Raw genomic sequence first — 21460 nt, 5'->3', positions numbered from 1 at the left:
AAGCACGGCCAGGAACGAGCACGACGGAGAAGGGTTAAAAAAAAATCGTCTGCAAGAAGAGACGAGTCGGGGCGGGGCGAAGCGGCGGCGCTGGCAGCAGTAGTGGTGGCTGCTCTACCGTGGCTGTTCCAGCGCCCCCTCCCACGCGATCGGCTGCAAGGACCTGGCGGCCTGCTCCACATTTTGCCCCTCTCCCAGCGCGCAGTTCCCCCAACATTCGCCCCGATGATCGGCCTGGGGATTGGCCCAGCGCGCGGCGGGTGGAGCGCTCTCGCAAGCGTGGCCTGACTCCTGCTGCAACTGCACGCGGAGCATGCTGCTGGCGCCGACCGCCGACGGACGCTCGCCCGCCCCGTTTCGTTGAGCCCGGCGTCCGACGGGGCCCGGCCGCTGGGCCCAGCTGTGCGTCGTGCCTCTGTTGTTGCGGGCGGAGCCAGGCGGCCGGACGCTGGCCGGAAGACGCGTGCTGCTGGCTTCCGACCGGTGGAATGACCGGAGCGGCTCGCCAGAGGCTGGTTCGACATGCACCCCATATTTTCGTGCCGTCAGCACGATCCTCGGCGCCCCCTGCCCCCCGTCCCCGTAGCAGCAACAGCACTACGGAGGGCGTGGACGGACCGGGCAAGGCCCGTCGCACAGGGGGGCTGTGGCTCCATGCTGCAGATGCAAGCGAGGCTGCATGCGCGCCATCGGTGATGACGATGGCGATGATGGGCTCCAGCGTCAGCGGCCGCGGCCACGACCACGATGCGCATCTTCGCATGGAAAAGGGGGAGAGTGCGGTCCTGCTGCAGGGACGTCCGGGCGCGAGTCAATGGCAACGTCGATGAACCTGCTCAGGGCTTCTCCGCATCTCCCGGCTGGGGCAGCCGGATAGGCGCGGCTAGGCGACGGCCGAGAAAGTGTGGAGAAGCTGTGCGTCGCCGTGCCACCACTGACGCACGCGCTCGCTGCGTTCGACCAGCATGCTTTGGCGGCGTCGCACCGCAGAGGGGCGCTTTGCATGCTGTTTGCATTTCATGGAAGGGCCAAGAAGCCGGCCGACTGCTGCATGCTCCGGCCACGGACACCAAGTGTCGCCCTCTCGTAGCCGTGGGCCACCCAGCCATCAGCCATCCAGCCCTCGGCCGGCGTCCGCCTGAAACCCGTGTTGCGCCATGACAGCAACCACAGATCTGCCATCGAGCATAAAATTTTCTTCTCCTCCTGTTCTCGACCGCCGATGCCTGCCAGGGAGCCCGCGCGCTCCCGGCTCGCTCCGCGTCACGGCACGGCAACTGTCGACGGCGGCGTGACCGGGACGATATGGGACGTGCTTCGGGTCACACAGAGGGGACGAGATAAAGCACGTCGTGACAGTCGTTTTGTTCCATGCCGCTGCGTTTTTGCTGCGCCAGAGCACGCGCACCTGGCGCCCAAGCCGCGCCCCGGGTACGCCCGTCTTTAGCTCTCCGCGTCTTTCAACCTGCTGTTGCGTGGCGCTAGGAGATCTGAGAAAAAGTAAATTAAATTATGGAGATCTGCCGGGCTCCTCTTATAGCAAGCGCTCTGCTATCGAAACATCCGCTATACCCTACCTGTTCAGCGGTGCGTCGGCTGGCTGGCAACGATCTTTTTGTGTCCGGCATCCACGCGCCCCTGGGAAGCCGTCCCCACTGCTGCTGGCCTGCATGATCTTGCGACAGCAATGACGATAGCCATGGGTGCTGAGACACCAAGTCTTGCCGCAATAACGGTGCCGCACAGCGAAGCCACAGGCAAGCCTCACGGCCAGCTGCTCTGAATCGAGGAGCGATCGCTGCAATTTCTTCAAGCTCCAGCGCGACTGGGCAATCAGGCCAGTCGTTGTTTCGCCGCTCGCCAACTGCCGCGGGCGTGGGCACGACCAGGCAGACCCAGCCCACTCAGCCACTGTGTGTGAGGACGGCCGGGGTTGTTCTGAGCGCTGATTTGCCTGCCGCGTGAGGCATCACCTGCCCCCCTCCCACCATGCAAGGACACCGGGCAGCGAGCGGGCTGAAGAAGTCGCCCTCAAGAATGCTGAAGGCGATAAGTGCACAGCTCACGAAAGGCTCACTATGATGGAGCGCGTGGAAGACTGCAGCGATCCACCATTCCGGTGCCTCATGAGGGTCTAGCGTGGGGGGGTTCGACAGGCGGATAGAGCCTGTGCCATCCCAGCGCGACGCCAGCACCTTGTTGGCTGATGATCCAATACACCAGCTGCGCGTCAACCTGAGAGGCTGGCGCCAGGACGTGCCTGGGCCTGTTCTGCACTGGGTGTGCTGCATGTCCCGAAATTGCTGCACATGCTCACCACCTCTGCCACTGGGCGCTGCCGATCCGGCGTAGATTTGGCCGACAAAAAGACCTATCGCACGCCGGGCTTGCGACGTCTAGCTGTGGCGGAGCGGCCGTGGGAGTTGGGCAGCTGCCTGGGCCCGCTGCTCTTCGTGGGTTCGCAGCGGATGCCGACGTGGGAGGCCAGGGCGCCAAACACCTCTCTCGATTCCCGTTCGGGTGGGTGCAGCATTCGAAGCGGGCTAGCGCGCCGGTCGAGCAGCAGCAAAGCGACACACGCGGGCGCCGGGAGCCATGCTCAAGCGCCCGCTCGCCGCCTATGCTTTATCCTGAGATAAGCTCGTGCGGGAGATGGGGTGCGGCGTAGGCCTGGGGCGGGTTTGGCGGCAGCATTCCAAGCGTCTCACGGGCGCCTGACCAGGCGGCATTCCCTCTGGCGGGCTGAGGCAGGGCTGAGCGGGCGCCCCTGCGTTCGCGGGCGGTGGTGGTGAGGACGGGCGTGGGCGGCGCTGGATACAGTCAGCAGCAGCGCACGCAACAACCCTGGGCCGTGAGGTGAGCAGGTGGGTGGGGCGGCGGCGGCTGCAAAAGTCGTGGCCGGCGGTTCCTCTGCATTTTAGCACGGGCGTGCGCAGCGCGTCGCAGTTGTGTCAGAGCCGTCCATGGGTTTGGCAGTGCAGTGACACGGCGGGCGCTGACTGGCTCCAGCGTCAGGCACGGGCGGAACAGGGTGCGCTGCGGCAAAAGCGCTTTTTTCGCTCAATCCTTCCGTAGTGCGGGCCCCCCCTGTCAGCAGACACAACCACTATCCCGCTATGCAGGCCTAATGCGCCTAGCTGCTTGCGAGTCCCTGCTTCTGCACAGCGCCGAATGGGTGTGCACACCTGCAGCGAGCGAAAGAGGCACGCCCGCCGTGCCCGCGTCCTTGATTCGTCGACCAGGCCTCGAAGCCGCACAGCCAGCAGCCTGCCATCCTCATACAAGAGCGCCGCTCCCCCCTCCGCTCAACCCGCGCTTTCCATGAGGCAATCCTGCGCTGCCATCGCGAACATAACCTTCGGCCTCTAGCTGAGCACACCATCTCCACCCTGGTTGACTCATCTGCCACACGTCACCTCCATTTAACATCTCCCTCCGCCCCGTCGACACCAAGCCATCGGCCTCGTTTCTTCTGCTCCCCACCAAGAGCTCCCACACACAACCTTCCTTCACAATGGCTGCCGAGTGGTCCCACGACTTCTGCCTCACCTGCGACAAGCAGATCGAGCACGGTGCCTACTGCTCGCAGGCCTGCCGCCTGGCCGACCTGGACAAGGCCGCCGACTACACCGGCTACACCTCCGCTGCCTCGTCGTATGCCTCCTCGACTGGCAGCTCCGCTCCCGGCTTCTACTTTCCCGCCTACAAGACCACCACCTCAGCACCATCCAGCCCCAACCTCTACTCGCCCAGGCAACAGTACTTCTCGCACTCGTCCTCGCCCTCGACTTCGTCCACCGCCAGCGACTCGTCGAAGCGTAGCCTCACGCCCTCGTCATCTCAGACATCATTGACGTCGATGGCTGCCTCTGCCACCCAAGGACTATCTGCTCAGGCCGCCAGCGAACTGAGGAGCTACGCCCATGCCTTCGACCAAGTTCGTGACATCCGAAGACGGAAGCAGTCGGCCTAGATGCTCCACTCGAGCTGCCTCGCCGATGGAGGATATTCCACACCAAATTTCCCATGTCTTCAGATATGCGGAAAAGAAAAAAACCAAAAGAGCAAGAACCATTTCTCTTACGAACAACACATTTCGCACTCGGCATGCGTCGAACCGGAGTAACGCATTGCATCCTTACGCATTTTAACGGAATAATCTCGACTTCTAGCATTCAAACAACCCCGGTTCGGCGATGGAATGGCACGGCGCAAAAATCGAAACACTGAAGGCGCTTCGACCTTTTTCTTGCTCATCTTCTTCTTGGTCTCGGGGGTTTTCCTTTCTTGCACGCCGGGCGGATGCGGGCGTGCGCTGTGTGATCAAAAAAGCATTTTCTTTGTCTACACTTCTGGCCTCTGTCGATGCAGTTTGGGCTGGAGTCACATGTTTGCTTGGGTATGGCCGTGGCGGTTTGCTTTGGGATTAGCAAGGTGCAGGTGTCATGCTGAACATTGGGACTGGTGCTTGGGATGCATGGGATGGGCTGGGTCTGGGGAATCATTTGCAGCGCTTGTCCATGTCGTACGTAAACTTCTCTCTTCTCCACCTCTTCTCCGGCACAGATGAGCCGGAGCGCGCTATACAGCGCATCGCTGTATGTAGGCGCACAGCGGGCTGAGGGCCGCTGAATGAAAACGATGAAAACAAAGACGCTCCCAAAGTGCAACCCGGGTGACTGCACTCGCGCTGGCCACGGCAGCGTGAGGGTGGCGTGAAGGCAGGCAGTGTGACACTTGGTGGGTACCTGGCAGGCGTCGCAGCCACTCCTCTGACCTCGGCACGGTGCCTGAGGCCGGGCTGCGCGAGGCACAATCTATGATGAAAGCGGAGTCCCCAGCGGGGGAACCCTAGGTCAGTCCCGTTCGGAGAAGCGGCCGACGCCAAGGCGCGCACGATGGCGAGGGTCAAGCACGACGGCGCAGCCGTCCCCCACGCCGGCACATCATGGTGGTGGTGGTGCTGGGCTCCAGCTGCGCGAGGGGCTTGCGCGCGAAGCGAGCGGCGGCGATTGGCCTGAGATAAGCGGCGATGAGAGCGCCAGTCGACGAGGTGGTGGAGGGCAGCTGGACGAGGGTCCGGTGACTGGCAGGCGGACGATGACTCGCGCGCGGCAGTCGACGTCAGGCTGTGAGGCCGGCGCCCGCCGCGTCCCCACCGCGCGCACATCGAGGATCGCGGCAGACCCCACAAAAGGGGCGGCCCAGAGCTGAAGGTGGTGGATGCGGGCCGGCGCGACCAAGCAGCACCACCACGGCCAACTCCCACTGCGGCGGGCCTGGCAGCACCCGAGCTCACACCACCTACCACCCATCACCCACCACCTACCTCCCACCACGGTGCGCGTTTCATCTCGCCGTCGCCCCTCTGCTGCCCAGCCGACCCCGAGCCCGCCGCCCGGCGTCCCGCCTCCCGCTGGCCCGCGTCCAGCCCGGCCCCGTCCCGAGGCGCAGCTGCAGGAGGAAATCTCAGGCTTCACCACCATTCCGCCGGGATGCGGCAAACGTCATGTTGCGCAGCTCGTGGACGCCGCAGCTCGGGCGACGCGCGCCGCCTCTGGTGTTCTGTCCCGACATGCCCAGCGCGAAGAGAGGCTCGAATCTCCAGCAGATCTGCGATCGGCACGCCAGCCAGCTCCCCGATGTCGCTCAGCACCGCTCAACACCAGCCCAGCATCGCAGAGCGGAGCGTTCCTCGCAAGCGCCCGCCGTTCTGGAACCAGGCCTGCCGCCCGCCGCGTTCCTCACCGCTTCCCCGACATTAGCCCTACACGGCCTGTGGGGATTACATAAGTTAGAGCACGGGAGCACGCGCTGTCCTTGCTGAACAAACGCCCAACACGCCCCACCGCTACCACTGCACATTTCACAAAACCCTTGTGCAACGCCGGGACGTGCTGCCTCTCGGCCTCTGCGTCGAGGCACACACCGCCCAAAGGCCCCGGGACCGCTCAGAAACACAGCAGCTCCAGACCAGCACTCGCCTCGCCGTGCAATGAAGCTGCCACCCTGCCTGCGACCAGCCGCGACGTCTGCCCTGCTCCGCCCGCCGCCCCTGGCCTCGTCCCAGCATTCCGGCCTCGACTGTACAATGCTCTTCTGCGCCGACGAGACCACAGGATGAGTCGCACACAGCCATATCCTTCGCGCGCGCCCTTGGGCATCGCTAGCCTGCGCCTTCACCGGTCCCTTTGGAGATCCCCCTGAGATGAAGGCGCCCTCTCTCCACAATCTCACTCCACGGTGCCTGATTCATCTTTCGCGGGACACGCTGCCTTGCCCGCCCGCCCGCTTCCCCGGAGCACAGGCAATGGGTACACGTATAGGTAGGCAGTGCTGGCGTGACCGGTCAGGGCGCCATGGCCACCCGTGAAAAAAAAAAAAAAATTGTACGTACAACTCTCTTCCCCGACCAGTCTACTCGCACACCCGCGCGTATGCGGCATCTGAAGGGCCTTCCCCGGGCCGTGCGGCTGGGACACTGTCGATGTAGCGCTGGTGATCCCGCTTCCAGAAGTCTCGGGTTGCCTCGGAGTACCTTCTCTCTGCTCACAGCTGGTCGAGCGACGCCGCATCGCCTGGGCCTAGCCCTCTCGCTGCTCCATCTTTTTATGTTTTCTCAATGCTCGGCGCCCCTCTCTGTGCGCTGGTCCAGAATTTTCGACGCCATGCGCCCTTTGAATATCGTCATCTCTCCACAAACACGTCAGTGAGAGCTTCGCGTGCTTTCTAGCTAGACTCTCCCAGAAGCGCAGAGCCCATGCATCACGTAATTGCTACCAGCACAGGCGCACGACTACACATGCTGTAGGCCCGTGTCTGTGTACGACCAACTCGATGTCGGACAGATCGATCGACGAGTCTGGGCCATCGTCGGCCACGACATCTTGCGGGGGATTCGATGGCCCTGCGTTCAGCCCTGTCTGCGCATCCGAATGTATGTACCTTGGTGGATCGCTCCTGCGCTGTAGCGTTCCTCGACATGGCGCACCCGTGCCTCGCCGCACCGTGGTGTCCCTTTCTCATACACACCGCAATCTCAGCCTCTCTCTCTCGAAAGTCCTGGATCGACTTGGTCCAAGTGAGTTGCTACTGGCTCATCTCTCATTTACTCGCACGAAGGATGCTAGCCTTCGAGAGATGTGGAGCAATAAACCTACCCTTTGAGTCTACGGCCACGACATCGACGCCCAATCGCGAAGACCCGGCATGCCACGCGCGCCTGTCACGAGTCAGCCGCACATCCACGTGCGGCAAACTCTGGTGCTCAGATGCGCGCGATAGTACAATAGAGGCTAGCACTTGCTCCCGCAGGGCCCAAAAGGATCTTCCATACTACCTGCAGTGAAAGCGATCCAGGAACAGAAGAGCAGTGAGATCAAAACAGCCCACCTGTAATTGGAGCCAACAGTGCTGTTTGCGCATGTAGGCACCTGCGATAGCAAAACGCCCTCTTAGTGCACGGGACCTACACCACGGCGGCGCAGCCCGTTACGTCCCTTGTCGTGATAATTTACTCCGTACCCTGATATGCCATATCTTTGCAAGCTCGCTCTGCTCTGGACCCTGGACGGAAAAGGTGGGCACGCTAAGGCGGGTACTCCCGATAGAGCGGCGAACATACTGTAAAAGATAGCCAAGTGCGCTTCCCAACCCCAATAAAACCCCTTATCTTGCACTGATCATTAGCCATGCTTCCTTGCAATCTTGAAAGGGCAAACTTTTGACGATCTCGCACGGCCAGTAGGCATCCAACAGACGAGAATACTCGAAGCTATACTTCTTCTGCTATATTCCAGTTCGGAGGCCGGGTGCTCCTCTCTCTTTCCGTGCACACTATTCATATCTACGTCGTTATGAACGTTTGACTGGTTGACCCCACTTTTGCAACTGCAAGCGAGCCGTCTCGGGGTCACTTATGGAGAGTTGTAATCTACTGACCCCCAGTCTCGAGCGACGAATGGAATCTACGTCCAAGGATTTCTTCGCCAATCTCGGGGTCTAGTGTCTGCGGTATTTTGTGCCATACCGGAACCGCTTTATCGGCAATAGCAGTAGTGACGTACATACAATACTGCCGGCCTTTTGATAAGACCAACCGGGACCACCCTAGCTCAGAGCGAACGAATGCGAGCCCGCGAAAAAGTCGTCGCCAGGCGCTGCTCCGACTCTCCGTTCCGTCACAACTGTGGGTCCGTAATGGAGGCGACGTCGGTTTCGGATCTCCACCGGAAGCGTTGATCAAGGGACGACATCCCTATTTTTCTTTTTTATGCTCCATAGGAGCCTCTGTCGCTTCTTTCTGGCCACCAGATGCAGTCGTTCATCCTCTGGACGTTATGCCAAAAATTCGTTCCCATTCCTCGTGGCTGGCGCCGCGAAATCCGTTGACGGCCAAGAGATGATACTGTTTTGGCGTCAATGACCCTCGCTGTGCCCGGTCAAGGGTTCACTGACTGTTTCCAGGAATTCTTCCACCATCCGAGAGAACGACACATTGGACAGTGCGAACTGAAGTGCCATTGAGCATTGGCATTGCAATGAACTTCCGCGCCACCTTTCCAAAGATCCATGCATCAAGGATGTCTATACCCTTGTGTCTACTAGTGACGAAACCTCAACAGGAAAAGATTCAGAAGAAGCGAAGAATCTCCATTCAGCCAACGCCTCGATTGCCAGCGCTATCTATGTCTCGCTCAGCCGAGAACGACTATGTAAACATGTCTTTTGCGTTTGAATCCATTGCCTTACGCCTTTGAGGTACCACACGGGTGATGCTCTTGTCGTGCCTGCATACTTCCGGCAGCAAAGGATGCTCAACTGCCGCTGGCCTCTCTGTAGAAGGAAATGCTCTTGCCGGCGCCAGCAACAGCAAACATTTCAGCACGGTGAGTCTTGGGTAGCCACTTGACCGACCACAAAGTCTTGTCCGACTCGGAATGGGTAGCCACGCACGTCTTGGTCTCGATCGACCAGATCTTGGCCTTACCATCGAAAGACCTGTACAGAGTCGTGAGTTCATGTGGGACACACAAAGCAGGAGGGAATCTCACCCAGTGAGTAGGTACTCGCCCGTGTCATTCCAGTCAAGGCTCATGATCCAGGCAGCATGGCCCGAGAGGTTTGCCACCTGCTCTCCAGAAGTGACGTCGTACAAGGCAATTGTTCGAGCATCACCAGCAGCAGCCAACAGCTTGCACCCTGGGGAGAAGGCCAGGGCCCTAATTGGCTTGATCAGACCTGTTACGCAGTCAGCAAAGTGCCCTTGGAATTCGCACACAATAATCAGCATACCCGGCAGCGAATGCAGCAGGCGACCGGTCTCGTTGTTGAAGACGTATATGCTTCCGTTCTCGTGGCCGGATGCAGTAAAGCGACCATCAATGCTCTACCGGTATCCAGTCAGCACATAAAGGAACGGCATACGGGCAACGCAAGACGTACGAGGTGAATGCACATGCCGAAGCTACCCTTCGTCTCGAATTCCCTGATCTTTTCTTTTGCGGGCGTCTCCCACACATTGATGCGTCCGTCATGTGTTGTACTTGCAAGATACCTGCCGTCTTCGCTTAGCGAAACGGCCCAGGCCTCGCCGGCCTTGCTTCCCTCTGGGCCCAAGCCTTGTCAGCGCATGCATGAGAGGAGTTGAAGGAGAGCACAAACCCACAATAGAGCCCTCGGCCTTCCAGCTGCCATCTTCAGCCAAGGCCCAGAGCTTCACCTCGCCCCCGAACCCAGCGCTTGCAGCCTTTTGGCCATTTGCAGAGGTTGCTATGTGGTGGCAGCCGAGTTTATGCGCACCTTGTATGGTCTGAGTGAGCGGGAATTCGGGCTCGGTGGTAGAATAGACGCGGATGCTCGAAGAGCCGGAGGCGGACAGCAGGCCAGTTTTGGTGGGAGCAATCGCGAATATATCCGTAGGGTGGGCTGCGAGGGGTCAGCGCTGGGGCGTGCCAGGTCGGGCAAGGAAGACAGTACCGTTGTCAACGGTGTGGAGGGTGAGGTATTGTTTCGACTGCAGGCGAGCAAGTCAGCTCGCATGGCTCCGGAGCGGAGAGGGCGGACAGACCATGGCTGCGGGAGTCGTGCGCACGTGTTGCCAGAGTGAGCGTAGGCAGTGGTGGGCGGGGGTGCGTCGCGTACGGCGGAAGACGCGTTTTGAGCTTGACGATGTCATAGCGGGGGGCACGAAACGTGACACTCTTGCCGTCTCGCGCACCGGCATCGCCGCGCCGACGCTTTCACTGGTCCAATTGCTCATGATGACTCTCAATACACATAGCTGTACATAAATCTCGGCGCGCGCTGGCAAACCCCGCCAGACATGATTTTCTTTCACACACAAGCGCGCGGGATATCCCAAACACCAACCCAATGCCGTCAGCGCCGTTAATGCCATCCCAGCCCTTGCAGCAGACTTCCTCGAGGCTGCTGTACACTCATTCGGCATGGAACGCCTCATTCCTTCGAGACGTGGTCCTCGTTGCCCTTCAACCAGTGCTGGATTGCTGCAGTCATGGTCAGCATCCTGCCCCGCCATTCTCGGGGCATGGTACGCACACTGCACACAGTAGGGGCACAGGATATGGGCGCGCTTGGGCCTGCCGCAGCCAGGGCACTTGACAACTTCGGTGACGTCCTTCAATGCCTTGCCGGCCATTTGCCTGTGCCGCTTCTTCATGTGCGATGTCTTCTTCTTGGGCACGGCGCGCAGTATCGACTCCCAGATGCCGGACAGGAGCCCCGAGACGCCAGCAATGGCAGCGACGGCGGGGGCAGGTAGACGCAGCGAGAGCGGCAGGAGCGGGCGCTGCTGCAGGCGGCGGAGCAGCGGCGGCAGAGTGCGGGACGGGGCGCTGGCGGCGGGGACGAGGGCGGCCAGCGGGCCGGCGGCGATGGAGCGAAGGGCGGCCATGGCTGCGCGCGACAGTGGAGAGCGCGAGGCGGGTTGCGGGCAGCTCAGATGGCGATGGACTGGGCGTGATGGAACTTTTGGCGGCGCAGGCGGCCATGGCCAGCGATTGGACGGGCCCGTGCGCGACATCCCTGCCACCTGCGCGGCCGTCGCCCGACACGTCTGCCCCTTTCCCTCTCGCGCCTGCCCACGCAGCGACCCTTTAGGCGTCTCCATACTCCACGGTCCCTCAGCCTTCAATTCTCACCCGCCGCCCACCCCCAAGTCGTTCGTTACCCTCTCCCGCTCTTCGCAGCCCGCCGCAAGCCCTCGCCGAGGCCCCCCGCAAAAATGGCCGCCTCCCCCCAGACCCAGCAAGCTCCCTCCATTTTCCCCAAGAGCCATGTCGGCTTCGACAGCATCACCCACCAGATCGAGAAGAAGCTGTTGAAGCGTGGCTTCCAGTTCAACGTCATCTGCGTTGGTACGCCGCGCCGCTCCCGCCCTCCCCGTGTGCGCTTCGCTGACTGTGTTGCTCCGCAGGCCAGACGGGTCTTGGCAAATCGACCCTGATCAACACCATCTTCGCCTCGCACCTTATCGACAGCAAGGGTCGCCTGGCTCCCGAAGAGCCCGTCCGCAGCACCACCGAGATCCAGGCTGCTTCCCACGTCATCGAGGAAAACGGTGTGCGCCTGCGCCTGAACATCGTCGACACCCCCGGCTATGGTGATCTGATCAACAACGACCGCTGCTGGGACCCCATTGTCAAGTACATCAAAGACCAGCACTCGGCCTACCTCCGCAAGGAGTTGACCGCGCAGCGCGAGCGCTACCTTCAGGACACGCGCATCCACTGCTGCTTGTTTTTCATCCAGCCCTCTGGCCACGCCCTCAAGCCCATTGACATTGTCGTGCTCAAGAAGCTGAGCGAATTCGTGAATGTCGTCCCCGTCATCGCCAAGAGCGACTCCCTCACCCTCGAGGAGCGCGCAGAGTTCAAGGCCAGGATCAAGGAAGAGTTCGCCTTCCACAACCTTAAGATGTACCCCTACGACAACGAGGAGGATGACACGGAGGAAGTTGCCCTGAAGGACACCATCAAGGTTAGCAGAAGAATGCTCGATTGGAGTCGCGGTAGCTGATCTGCCATGCAGGAACAAATCCCCTTCGCCGTTGTTGGTTCTGAGAAGACCATCGTTGTTGGCGGCCAACAGGTTCGCGGCCGCCAGAACCGCTGGGGCGTTATCAACGGTGGGTGGCAGCAATTGATGCCGAAACGAATCCCGTGCTAACCAGCGGCAACAGTTGAGGACGAGACCCACTGCGAATTTGTCGCCCTGCGCGATTTCCTCACCCGCACCCACCTGCAGGACCTGATTGAGACAACGTCCCAGATCCACTACGAGTCTTTCCGTGCGAAGCAGCTGCTTGCGCTCAAGGAGTCTAGCGCTGTTGGCCACGGCGGTGGCTCGAGGCCCATCTCTCCCGCTGCCGACAGGGAGCTCAGCAGGAATTCGCAGAGGATGACCATGAACGGCTACTAAGCGGATTTACCATGAGTTGTGCGCTTCGGCGAGGTCCGGGAGAGGGGTTTACCCGGCCTGTGCATGAGCCTAGGAGTCCTGGGAAAGAGCAAGTCGACTCTTTGGAGGCGATAAAGGGGGCTTAGACGAGCATGATTGATACCAACGCGTGCCAGCGGGGCCGCTTCCTTTGACACTGTTCTCATTTTCACATTGGAGTTGGTGGATGGGAGCAGCGGTCTGCTAGCTCTCAGGCCTTCTTCCACAGTAAGACACCCATGTGTCTTGACCTTCTCTTCAAATTTTTCTACCTCTGCATGCCTTATTTTGCCCCTCCTAGCTTTTTAGTAGCAACCCTATTTCAGGGTCGAAATTTTCTTGTAGTCAAAAGCAGCTAAGCGTTTCCTTTCCCAGCTGCGGGTATGTAATAATCGTCTTTCGTCGCTAAAGAGCATGTTTGTTGCACGCCAGTCTTCCCTGTGTGACGGCCCCGAGTTCGGAGATCCCACGCCCTCGTGGATATCAAATCGCACGTCTACACGTATGGCCTGGGCCATTCTTACGACTGGTCCGGCCCGACAACGAAGTCCCTCACCTCCTTGTATGCCTTGTCCAATTCGTCGTTCACGACCACCTTTTCGTGAATCGCGCCCGTCTGCGCAAACTCCATCTCGACCCTCGCCTGGTCCAACCTCTTCTGGATCGCGTCCTCGGTATCGGTGCCCCGCCCCCTCAGTCGCTGCTCCAACACCTCGACGCTAGGTGGCGCCAGGAACAGAAACTTTGGCCGCGCGAACGGCAGCTTGTCCTCCTTTGAAAGGCGATCCACCTGCTTCACGCCCTCGAGCTCGATGTCGAGGATGCACACGCGGCCCTCGTTGGCAAGGTCGGCAACGGCGGCGAACGAGGTGCCGTAGCGGTTGCCGCCGAAGACGGCGTTCTCGACGAACTTGTTCTCGGCGATCATGGACTCGAAGGCCTCGCGCGTCGTGAAGTGGTACTCGCGGCCGTCCTGCTCGCCCGGACGCGGGGCGCGGGTGGTGTCTGCAAAAGGGTTCGAAAAACCGAGCGTGTTAGAAGCGGCGGCGGTCCCTCTTCACATCGCGCCCTCTCGAGGGAGGAGGACGTGGTGGTGGTGGTGAGGCGCGCGGGCGGACATACGTGACACGGAAAACCCGAAGCGGCCGGGAAACTCGGCGAAGAGGCGCTTGAGGATGGTGCTCTTGCCCGCGCCGCTGGGGCCGGAGATGATGACGGGACGCGTGTCGAACGCTGGCTTGGCCTGTTGGGACATCTTGTGGGAGGAGCGTGCGAGTGAGGAGCACGGGATCGGCGTCGTCGCGAAGGATTGGCGCTGCTGCGTAGAATCGTGCTGAAGTACTGATGACTGCTGTTGACCAAGGAGAACGGCGGTCGGTCGGCTCGAGAGCACCAACGAGGCAATGAAGGTTTCGCGGACACGAATTGGGGCGAGCAAGGTGGCAAGGCAGCGCATAACACCGTTGAAGGGGCGTCGAGAGAGGGGGAGAGGGCGAGAAGGAGGGAGGCGCTAGTGGGGTGTGCGACGGCGCGTGCAGGCGGTGAGCGAGATGTCCCTGAGCCACAGGACGCTGGAGCCTGGATGTGGGGTTTCCCCGGGCCCAAAGAAATAATAAAAAAGTGGAAAGCAAACAGAACACTACAGACGTCAGAACAACAAGCTCTACAAGGCGGGGGAGATCATTGAGAAACGAGCTTGAACATGCGTATCAGACGCTCCATCGCGCCTAGATATTGTCTTGTCATCTGCAATTGTGTCTATCTCTCATGATTTAACCTTGCACTGGCTACACCAAAGAAGACCGCACGCCTTGCCTATTCAACTGTGGTCGGCTGCGCTTCGCTTCAGACTACCTCTGACCTCGCTGCATGCTGCCGTCATGGATTCCTTCTTTCCTTGCCCTTTCCCTCGTTTGAATGAAGCACGAAACTCCTCAAACACCGTGCAATGAGCATGCTCTGAATAAGAAGCTGGCTCGCCTCTTCATATGGCCCATCGCCTTTTAGAAAGAAAAAAGAAGCACAAATACATCCTGTCTGCGTGCGGCGCTCGCTTGGCAGACCGGCAATTCCCTTCATGGCTGTCGCTCGGGAGGCTAACATGCACTGCGTCGTGATACCCGCAGCGCCTCCATTCATTTACCGCTTCTTGCTACCGGGGCGCGGCTTGCACTCTTCAGACTGGACGGGGTGCAGCATGATCTTGGTCGGGATGTTCTGACTGTTGTGCGCGTAGCCCTTGCTCCAGTCGTACGAAACGGCATAGGCGAAGACGCTTCCGCTCGCGTTGAAAGCAGTCGAGGTAATGGGGCCACCGACGCCCGGGTAGCCCTTGAGACGGTGTTTGGCATCCTTATCCCAGAAGTGGAAGGTGCCGTCACTACCGGCTGTGCTGAAGGTTCCGTGCTGCGGGTGGAAGGAGATGGCATTGACCGAGAAGACCTTGGCAATGTCGCGTGATGTATCATCGGTTACGCGGTGACACTTGAACGAGAAATTGGAGCTGTGTGTGGTGTCAGAAGACTTCTTGCTCCATCGTGATAACGCAAGGCTTTTGCCAATGTCCTGATGCTGAGAGTTTGAAGAGAGCCTAGTTCTCTACAATTATATGTGTTCTCCCAGCGGAAGGTGGAAGGACGTGAAAGGTACTTGTACTTACGACGCATCCTTCTCCTCGACGTATTGGATGGCACACCTGCCCTCGATACTGCCCACGGCAAAGCCGGTCGCATCGCTAAAGCAGCTAACGACCCTCGTCTGCCACTTGAGTGGGCTTTGCATGGTCTTGTAGAAAGTGCCGGGGTTCTCGATGTTGATGATGTCAATGTATCGATCGGCAGTGCCGACAACCAGAAGCTTGTCCTTGGTATCCATGGTGTAGATGCGCTCCTGGGCATTGACGGTGATGACGGGCTGCACATTGCTCGCGCGGATATCCCAGTACTTGACTGACTTGTCCCACGAGCCAGTAACGAGCACGTTGTGGTTGGATATGTTGGTTGCCTTGATGCTGCGAATCGGCTGGTCATGCTGCGCGATCACAACAGGAGTAGGGTTCGCGCCGAGATCGACCCTCTTAGCAGTCTTGTCAGCGCCAGCACCAATGACGGAGGATCCATCCTGTAAAGCGCATGGTCAGCGAAACCGTATATGGTGGCGGCGGGCGCCGAAAAGCTCGGAAAGCGTGCGCATACCGTAGCCCAAGTGCAGCACAGCGCAGGCGCGTCGAACTTGAACGAATGTGCGGGTTGGCTCTGGCCATTGCCGTCAATCTGCCAGACGTAGACGGATCCGTCCCAGGATGAGGCAGCAAGAATCTCCTGGGTTGGCGAGAAGGCGATTTCACTGATCGAATCGCTTGGCGGTTGGTTGATCGGTAGGTCCTTGGACGTGTCGCCCTGCGTGGGGTTCGAGGAAGAGCTCGTGGAGCCTGCACCGAAAAGGCCAGCCATGTTTAACGTTGGAAACGTATGGTCGGGGATATGGTCGCGACGCGGTCGAGCTTTTGCAGGGCGACGGCGACGTGTAGGGCGCGCGTTCCGGGCGGATCAAGTGAGACCGGCGATGAGGAGCAGAGCGGACGGGCGGCGAGAGAGTCAATGGCTGCGCTGAGAGGGAGCGGTGGCCGAAGGCGGCCCTTTTCTTTGCGGGCGAGAGGCAGCTTTGTTCAAGGCACCGGCGGGCGCAGGCAGCTTCGCGTCAAGAGCTGCCTCGCGCCTGCCGCATCCAGGTGTTGCCCGCCGGCCCGATCATTCCTCCGCCCGTCGCCCGACCAAAAATTCGCGCCGCAGCGCTGCAGCTTCTTCTCCTCCAACCCCTCGTCCAAAGAATCGCAGTCGAAGCTCACGCACGGAGACGCCCTTTGAGGGTGCTCTCGCTCCACACAAAGCTTTGGGAGAAAGTCCCCGGACAGCCCCGACCAGGGGAATCCGCGTCAACGCGCCGCCATAGCAGTTGCGCCGTCTCTTCGCCGTTCCCGGATCCTCTGCACGCCTTGCCCCGTCTGCACCCGGCTGCTCCCTCTCTGTCCCACTCGGACCCCAGGCTGCTCACCACGGATGAAGATACGAGTCCGAGTAGCGCAAGGTTCGGGCTGTTGCGGATCGGGTTGAAGCTGGGGAGGTGCTGGGAGACCGTGCAGGCATCTGTGGCCGCTGGCTTACCAGCAGCGGCGTCGAGGTTCGTTCGTCGAGAAGATAGTTATGCGATTGCCTTCACGTTCGTTGCGGACCAGAGGTAACTCGATGGGGCTTATTCTTGGTGCGAGGGGTTCACATTCACTTCCTTTTTCCGAGTCTGCAGATTGCTGGCATCAGGCCCTCACGCCTGCTTGGGCTCGGTCAAACGAGCCAGACTCAACACAAGCATGTTCATATGATGAGTCCTACAATAGAGTCAAGCACTGATGCGCTCCCGCAGACCCTACGTGGTGACGGGTTGCGCCTGATGCGAACACTGTAGAAATCTGATGAACCTATCGCTTTTGCTACATAGCATAACCCCACGAAAAATGAAATACTCCTGAGCAACTCTGCTACCCACGTCCCAATCCTGGAAAGTCATGAAATGAAAATCCCCGAGGGCTTCGTACGCGAAGCTCCGTGCAAAGAAAGCGCCGGATATGCATGTAATCGCCGCCGCATCGTCATCACCACGGTCACGTCAATTGAGGTGCTTGCATGTGGAACAGCCACACTCTAACCCTCGCTCATCTTGGCTCTCTTAGAGTTTGCCTCATCCGTCTGTCCATCCCCGGGGACATTTGTCATGTCTGCTAATGCAGGCCTCCCCTGCACCTCTGCTGGCCGTTTCATGACCGGAGGTTTGTATGATTGGCGGTTTGCATGGGGACTGGGAGCAGCGTTCGGCATGCCCACCCGCCTGTTCATGTCCATTTGGGGATTGACAAAATTGGTCCTTGCTGCTGGCGCAGAAGGAGTACCACCACGGCTGGGACCGCTCGTGTTTCCGTTCGTCCCACTCTGATTGTTGGCTTGTGCGATGACCATCCTCTTGACCGGGGCAGAAGTGTTGTGGTCAATTCCGCTTGTGCGCCGTAGCGATGGTGACTCGGCATGCGGATTGAAAGCTGGCGGCGGCTGAGCCGGTGCCCTATTTGCAGCTTCTGCCTTCAAAAGGAGATCGGCAGCACGACCGGTAAAAAAGCGGACGGGAGTATCATGTGCAGGCTGTTGTTGTGGGTGGGCTTGGTTGGACGAATCCGGTCCCGCTTCAGAAGCGGCAGGGGTGGTCAGGCCCTCCTTACGATTTGGCTGTGCCGCGTGAGCTGGCAACGGCGCTGTCACTGGCTGATCGGTTCTGCCTGGTTGTGGCAGATCGGGATTAGGGTTTTGAATCCGCCGCATCGTGCCTTCTGTCCGGGAAGTCGTACTCGTGCTGGTTGTGTTCGTGGCTCTCCCCGATGCAGGTGGCCCCCGCTGTGGCCCAGATGGGACGCCGTTCGTGGGTCGTACTGATGGCATAGACTGCGTACGAAAAACAGGCTGATGCTGTGCAGAGTCATGCGGATCAGGCTTCGATCCTGTGTCTACCAGCATACTCTCATATGCTGAGTCGTCTTTACTGTCATCTCGGTCAAAGTCCACGCCTTCAAATAAGTTACCGCCGAACTCGTCCTCGAGCTCAGTCCCATTCGACGCGGTCTTCTGAATGTTGGGCTGCCTTTGCAGATTTTGGTCCACTGCTGGCTGGTGGTCCACATCTGCAGGCGGCGCCATTCCTGTCTTTGCACTTGGCGCAAAGTCGGCGTGACGGTGTAGGTTGTCTGGGTTCCACCTTGTCGGGGCCACCTTCATTTTCGAGATCTTACTCTCATAATTCTTGTCATAAAGACAGTTTCCGAGAACGTTGCCAAAGGTCCGCAATGCGCGCTTTAGCGCATCGGTTGCGGCTTCTTTCTTTGCTTTTTCGAAGGCGGCCGCTTTACCTGTACAGTTTTCGATGTGACCATAGCCAATATCCTGAGTAGAGTCAGCACTGGATGACAAATTATTAAGTTCGTGGAGCTACGAACCTCATGGTACGTGCCATCCTTCAAGGTAACTCGGATGATGACGCTCAGACCCAGGCTTACCTTGCCGGTACTCTGACTCTGGTCGACCTGCATGAAAGGTACGCGTCAGTACACGATCTTTGTCTTGGACACGAGTGAGTTTTGGCTGTGCTTACAAAATCAATTGTTGTATCTCGTATAGAGCTGCTCCAGCCGCTGAACCCGAAGACCTCGTTGGCCAAGTTGATGGCCTTCTCGGCAGGAAGGTAGTAAAGAGTGCGGCCATTGGGCCCCTTACGCGAGGATATGAATTCGGGCCCGAGCTGTTTGTCCAGACGGCTTTGGAGCGTTGCGATTTCCTGCGCCGTCCATGCCGAAACGCGCGGTTTCTCGTCTTCGAAGGGGTTCGCGATACCGCGATGCTGATCGCCTGGTCTGGAGGTCGCAGCATGGTATTAGCGTGGACATGAGCGAGACAAGCTGGTAGAAGCGCACCGAGGCATTTTCTTCGTTGAGCGGGCGATGACCGCTATGTCATGGCGTGTCGAGGTGGCGGATGTTATCGGTGGGCGAGGTTGACGCGCTCGGGTGTCGATTAGGCGGCAGACGCGTTGGCGCGACACGCCTACGCAATATGCGCGGTCACGTGCCCCACTCCTTCCGCACAACCACCTACCTACCCAGGCAGGCCACCAACCCAACTGCGAGCATCGCGTGCCGTAAAGCCAAAAAGAAAAAGCATCTATTGTTCAAAGTTCGACGCCATGTCAACACCAGCCCATGCTCTATAGATACAGGTGAAAATAAGCGGCCTCTTCATCTCCGTCGCTTTTCCGAATCGCTCTCGTCGTCGCTGTCCATGAGCCCGAAGGCCTCGTTCTCAGCGTTGCTGGAATTCTGGCCGCGCTTGTTTCTGCCCGACTCGCTTCCCTCCGAGCTGACGGAGCCAACGAGCTCATGTTCCTCGTACGCTGACTCCATGTCCCGCTCGGTGTTGCTCCTGCTCCTGAAACCCTCGAGCCCCATGCCTCTGCTCATGATAGAGCTGCCGTTATCCTTTGCCCAAGGGAAAATGCCCTGGTATCCAGCCTTGCGCCGACGGTCGCGCCAGACAAGGTAGCCACCGACGCATGCTAAGCTGGCGACAACGACGAGTGCGACCTCGCCAGATTTGTAGTACGCCTTCCAGGTCGCATCCTCCAAAGCCTGTTCCTGCTCTTCCTCGGCAGCAGTCGAGTTGGGGTGGCTCCCAACGCTCGTCAGGGGACCCTTCTCGCCATCAATCTTGGAATCGACAGGCTTTCCGCCAATGCTGGAGAGATCGACGTTCATAAACCGGTCAAGCATATCGCGGGTGCGACGGGGATAGTCAAAAGGCACCATATGACTACTATTGAAGAACTTCACATATGTGAGGTTACGGGCTTCCTGGTAGACACCGGCAGCGTCACCCTCGAACGTCCAGTCTCGACGTGGGGCAATCTCTCCGGGGCTGATCTCGAAACCTTTTCCGCCGTTGAAGAACATGTTGTTGACAAGGTCCTCCGTACCTAAATGGTTACAGATGAGATCCCTGTCTCCAGAAAAGAGAAGGATGGGGATTTCCTTCAACAGGTCCGGAAGAAGGTCAATCGAAGGCTTGGAGTTGCGAGCCTTGAAGTTGAGAGACACAGAGCCCGAGCACTCTTGCCAGCCGGTGCGCTTGGCAGCATCGATGTGGATCGCTTGCTTGACGTCCTCGCGGCGAAGATAGGGGGTGAGCTGCACCAAGTCCGGAGGCCAGTTCATGCCACAGGCTTCGTTGGTGTCTCTCAGACGGATGTCGTACATGTTAAGGCATTGGTGCTCCTTGTCGTTGTTCCGATCCTGGGTGACGCTCAAAAGCGTTGAAAGTATCTCTTCGCAATCGCCAACGTCCACGTGTCCCGCACCGCCGGCATCCAAAGTCTTGACGCACACTGACTGAGCAGCCTCCACCTTCTTGGCTGCATCAGAGCCAGATCGTAACAAATTGTTCTTGTAGGCGTAAGGGAGGTATGACAGGTACTGATCCACAGGGGAAATCCAACCGTTTCCGATGAGAAGGCCCTTGAGCTGCCATTTTTCCTTGGCGTCTTTGTTGCGTTCAATCATGGCTTTGGCGATGTAGGGAATGTGTTGACCAGCATACGACTCTCCAGCTATGTAGATCTGCCAGAAAAATCAGCCTGTGTACTTGTCTAGGTTTGGGCGGCATCCATACATCGTCGTACATAAACTGGGGAAACAGTGCAAACCATTTCTCCAGAAAGATGACGAACTGGTCTGCCATTTGATCCAGTTCGGACAGGTAGCTATCCGTATCCACGTAGCTGAAGCCTGTTCCAACAGGATTATCGACGAACAGAAGGTTTGCGAACTCGTCCCATGAACCGTTGTTGTACACCAATTTCTGGTCCGGCGTGACCCTGTAAGGCCCAATCTCCATCATGGCGCCATCCATGGAGCTACATCCCGGGCCACCATTCAGCCAAATGACGGTGCGCTGCCTGTTCGCAATGTGTCTGTTTTGGTAGTGCCAAAAGAACAAGTTGCCGTGGTGCTCGGAGTTCACTTCGACGTGTCTGTCTCATCTTTAGCCGTGCGAGGAGGGCGCGCCGAACGCGGCAGGGAGGACTGTGGTTACCCTGCATGCATCTTCAGCAGCGGGCCCGGAGGCGCGCCTGGAAGCGAATGCACGAAATAATCGGCGGCCGTTTTCTCCTGGTCGGCAGCCCAGGCGCCAGGCAGCCAGGCGGCCGAGGCCAGGAGGCCATAGGCGAGCGCGCGCATGGGGGCACCAGCGCGCGACCCCGAAAGCAAACTCAGCGGATTGAGCATGTGGGAGACGGCGGGACGGGTGCGAGAGGGGAGACAGGTGTCGCGAGTTGGAGCGGGCAGGCCGCGCGTGCTATTTCACGTCTGTGTCGGACCGGGCCAGGGCGGCGGAGGGAGGCGGCGCGAACGGGT

General features: G+C 59.3%; 7 protein-coding genes across 7 annotated transcripts; 2 read left to right on the top strand and 5 right to left on the bottom strand.

The window, feature by feature from the left end:
* Positions 1-3514: 3514 nt before the first annotated feature.
* On the top strand, positions 3515-3973 carry SLS55_002473 (uncharacterized protein; the record flags this gene model as incomplete). The annotated part of the gene is made up of 1 exon (XM_066773955.1): positions 3515-3973. The coding sequence occupies one exon, from the start codon at positions 3515-3517 to the stop codon at positions 3971-3973; it is 459 nt and encodes a 152-aa protein (XP_066636522.1).
* A 4843-nt stretch (positions 3974-8816) lies between these two features.
* On the bottom strand, positions 8817-10072 carry rec14 (Ski complex subunit Rec14; the record flags this gene model as incomplete). Its single annotated transcript, XM_066773954.1, has 7 exons — positions 8817-9000; positions 9054-9240; positions 9295-9388; positions 9445-9608; positions 9802-9927; positions 9979-10015; positions 10070-10072. 7 exons carry the CDS (start codon positions 10070-10072, stop codon positions 8817-8819), a joined length of 795 nt encoding a protein of 264 aa, XP_066636521.1.
* A 1173-nt stretch (positions 10073-11245) lies between these two features.
* Positions 11246-12441, top strand: CDC10 (cell division control protein; the record flags this gene model as incomplete). Its single annotated transcript, XM_066773953.1, has 4 exons — positions 11246-11378; positions 11438-12000; positions 12052-12148; positions 12203-12441. 4 exons carry the CDS (start codon positions 11246-11248, stop codon positions 12439-12441), a joined length of 1032 nt encoding a protein of 343 aa, XP_066636520.1.
* Positions 12442-12979: 538 nt separating this feature from the next.
* GUK1 (guanylate kinase) lies at positions 12980-13714 on the bottom strand (the record flags this gene model as incomplete). The annotated part of the gene is made up of 2 exons (XM_066773952.1): positions 12980-13464; positions 13582-13714. 2 exons carry the CDS (start codon positions 13712-13714, stop codon positions 12980-12982), a joined length of 618 nt encoding a protein of 205 aa, XP_066636519.1.
* Positions 13715-14598: 884 nt separating this feature from the next.
* GLE2 (RNA export factor gle2) lies at positions 14599-15911 on the bottom strand (the record flags this gene model as incomplete). The annotated part of the gene is made up of 3 exons (XM_066773951.1): positions 14599-14962; positions 15119-15579; positions 15654-15911. The coding sequence occupies 3 exons, from the start codon at positions 15909-15911 to the stop codon at positions 14599-14601; spliced, it is 1083 nt and encodes a 360-aa protein (XP_066636518.1).
* Positions 15912-17802: 1891 nt separating this feature from the next.
* Positions 17803-18975, bottom strand: RAD52 (DNA repair protein rad52; the record flags this gene model as incomplete). The annotated part of the gene is made up of 6 exons (XM_066773950.1): positions 17803-17945; positions 18020-18181; positions 18290-18440; positions 18494-18580; positions 18649-18907; positions 18968-18975. 6 exons carry the CDS (start codon positions 18973-18975, stop codon positions 17803-17805), a joined length of 810 nt encoding a protein of 269 aa, XP_066636517.1.
* A 313-nt stretch (positions 18976-19288) lies between these two features.
* KEX1 (Cell death protease) lies at positions 19289-21331 on the bottom strand (the record flags this gene model as incomplete). Its single annotated transcript, XM_066773949.1, has 3 exons — positions 19289-20662; positions 20715-21075; positions 21138-21331. The coding sequence occupies 3 exons, from the start codon at positions 21329-21331 to the stop codon at positions 19289-19291; spliced, it is 1929 nt and encodes a 642-aa protein (XP_066636516.1).
* Between the last annotated feature and the right edge of the window lie 129 nt (positions 21332-21460).

This window comes from Diplodia seriata, assembly GCF_021436955.1.
Source record: "Diplodia seriata strain FDS-637 chromosome Unknown scaffold_2, whole genome shotgun sequence".
In the NCBI taxonomy this organism is placed as follows: domain Eukaryota; kingdom Fungi; phylum Ascomycota; class Dothideomycetes; order Botryosphaeriales; family Botryosphaeriaceae; genus Diplodia; species Diplodia seriata.
The sequence above is the reverse complement of the archived record's forward strand: the minus strand, read 5'-3'. Positions and strand labels throughout refer to the sequence as shown.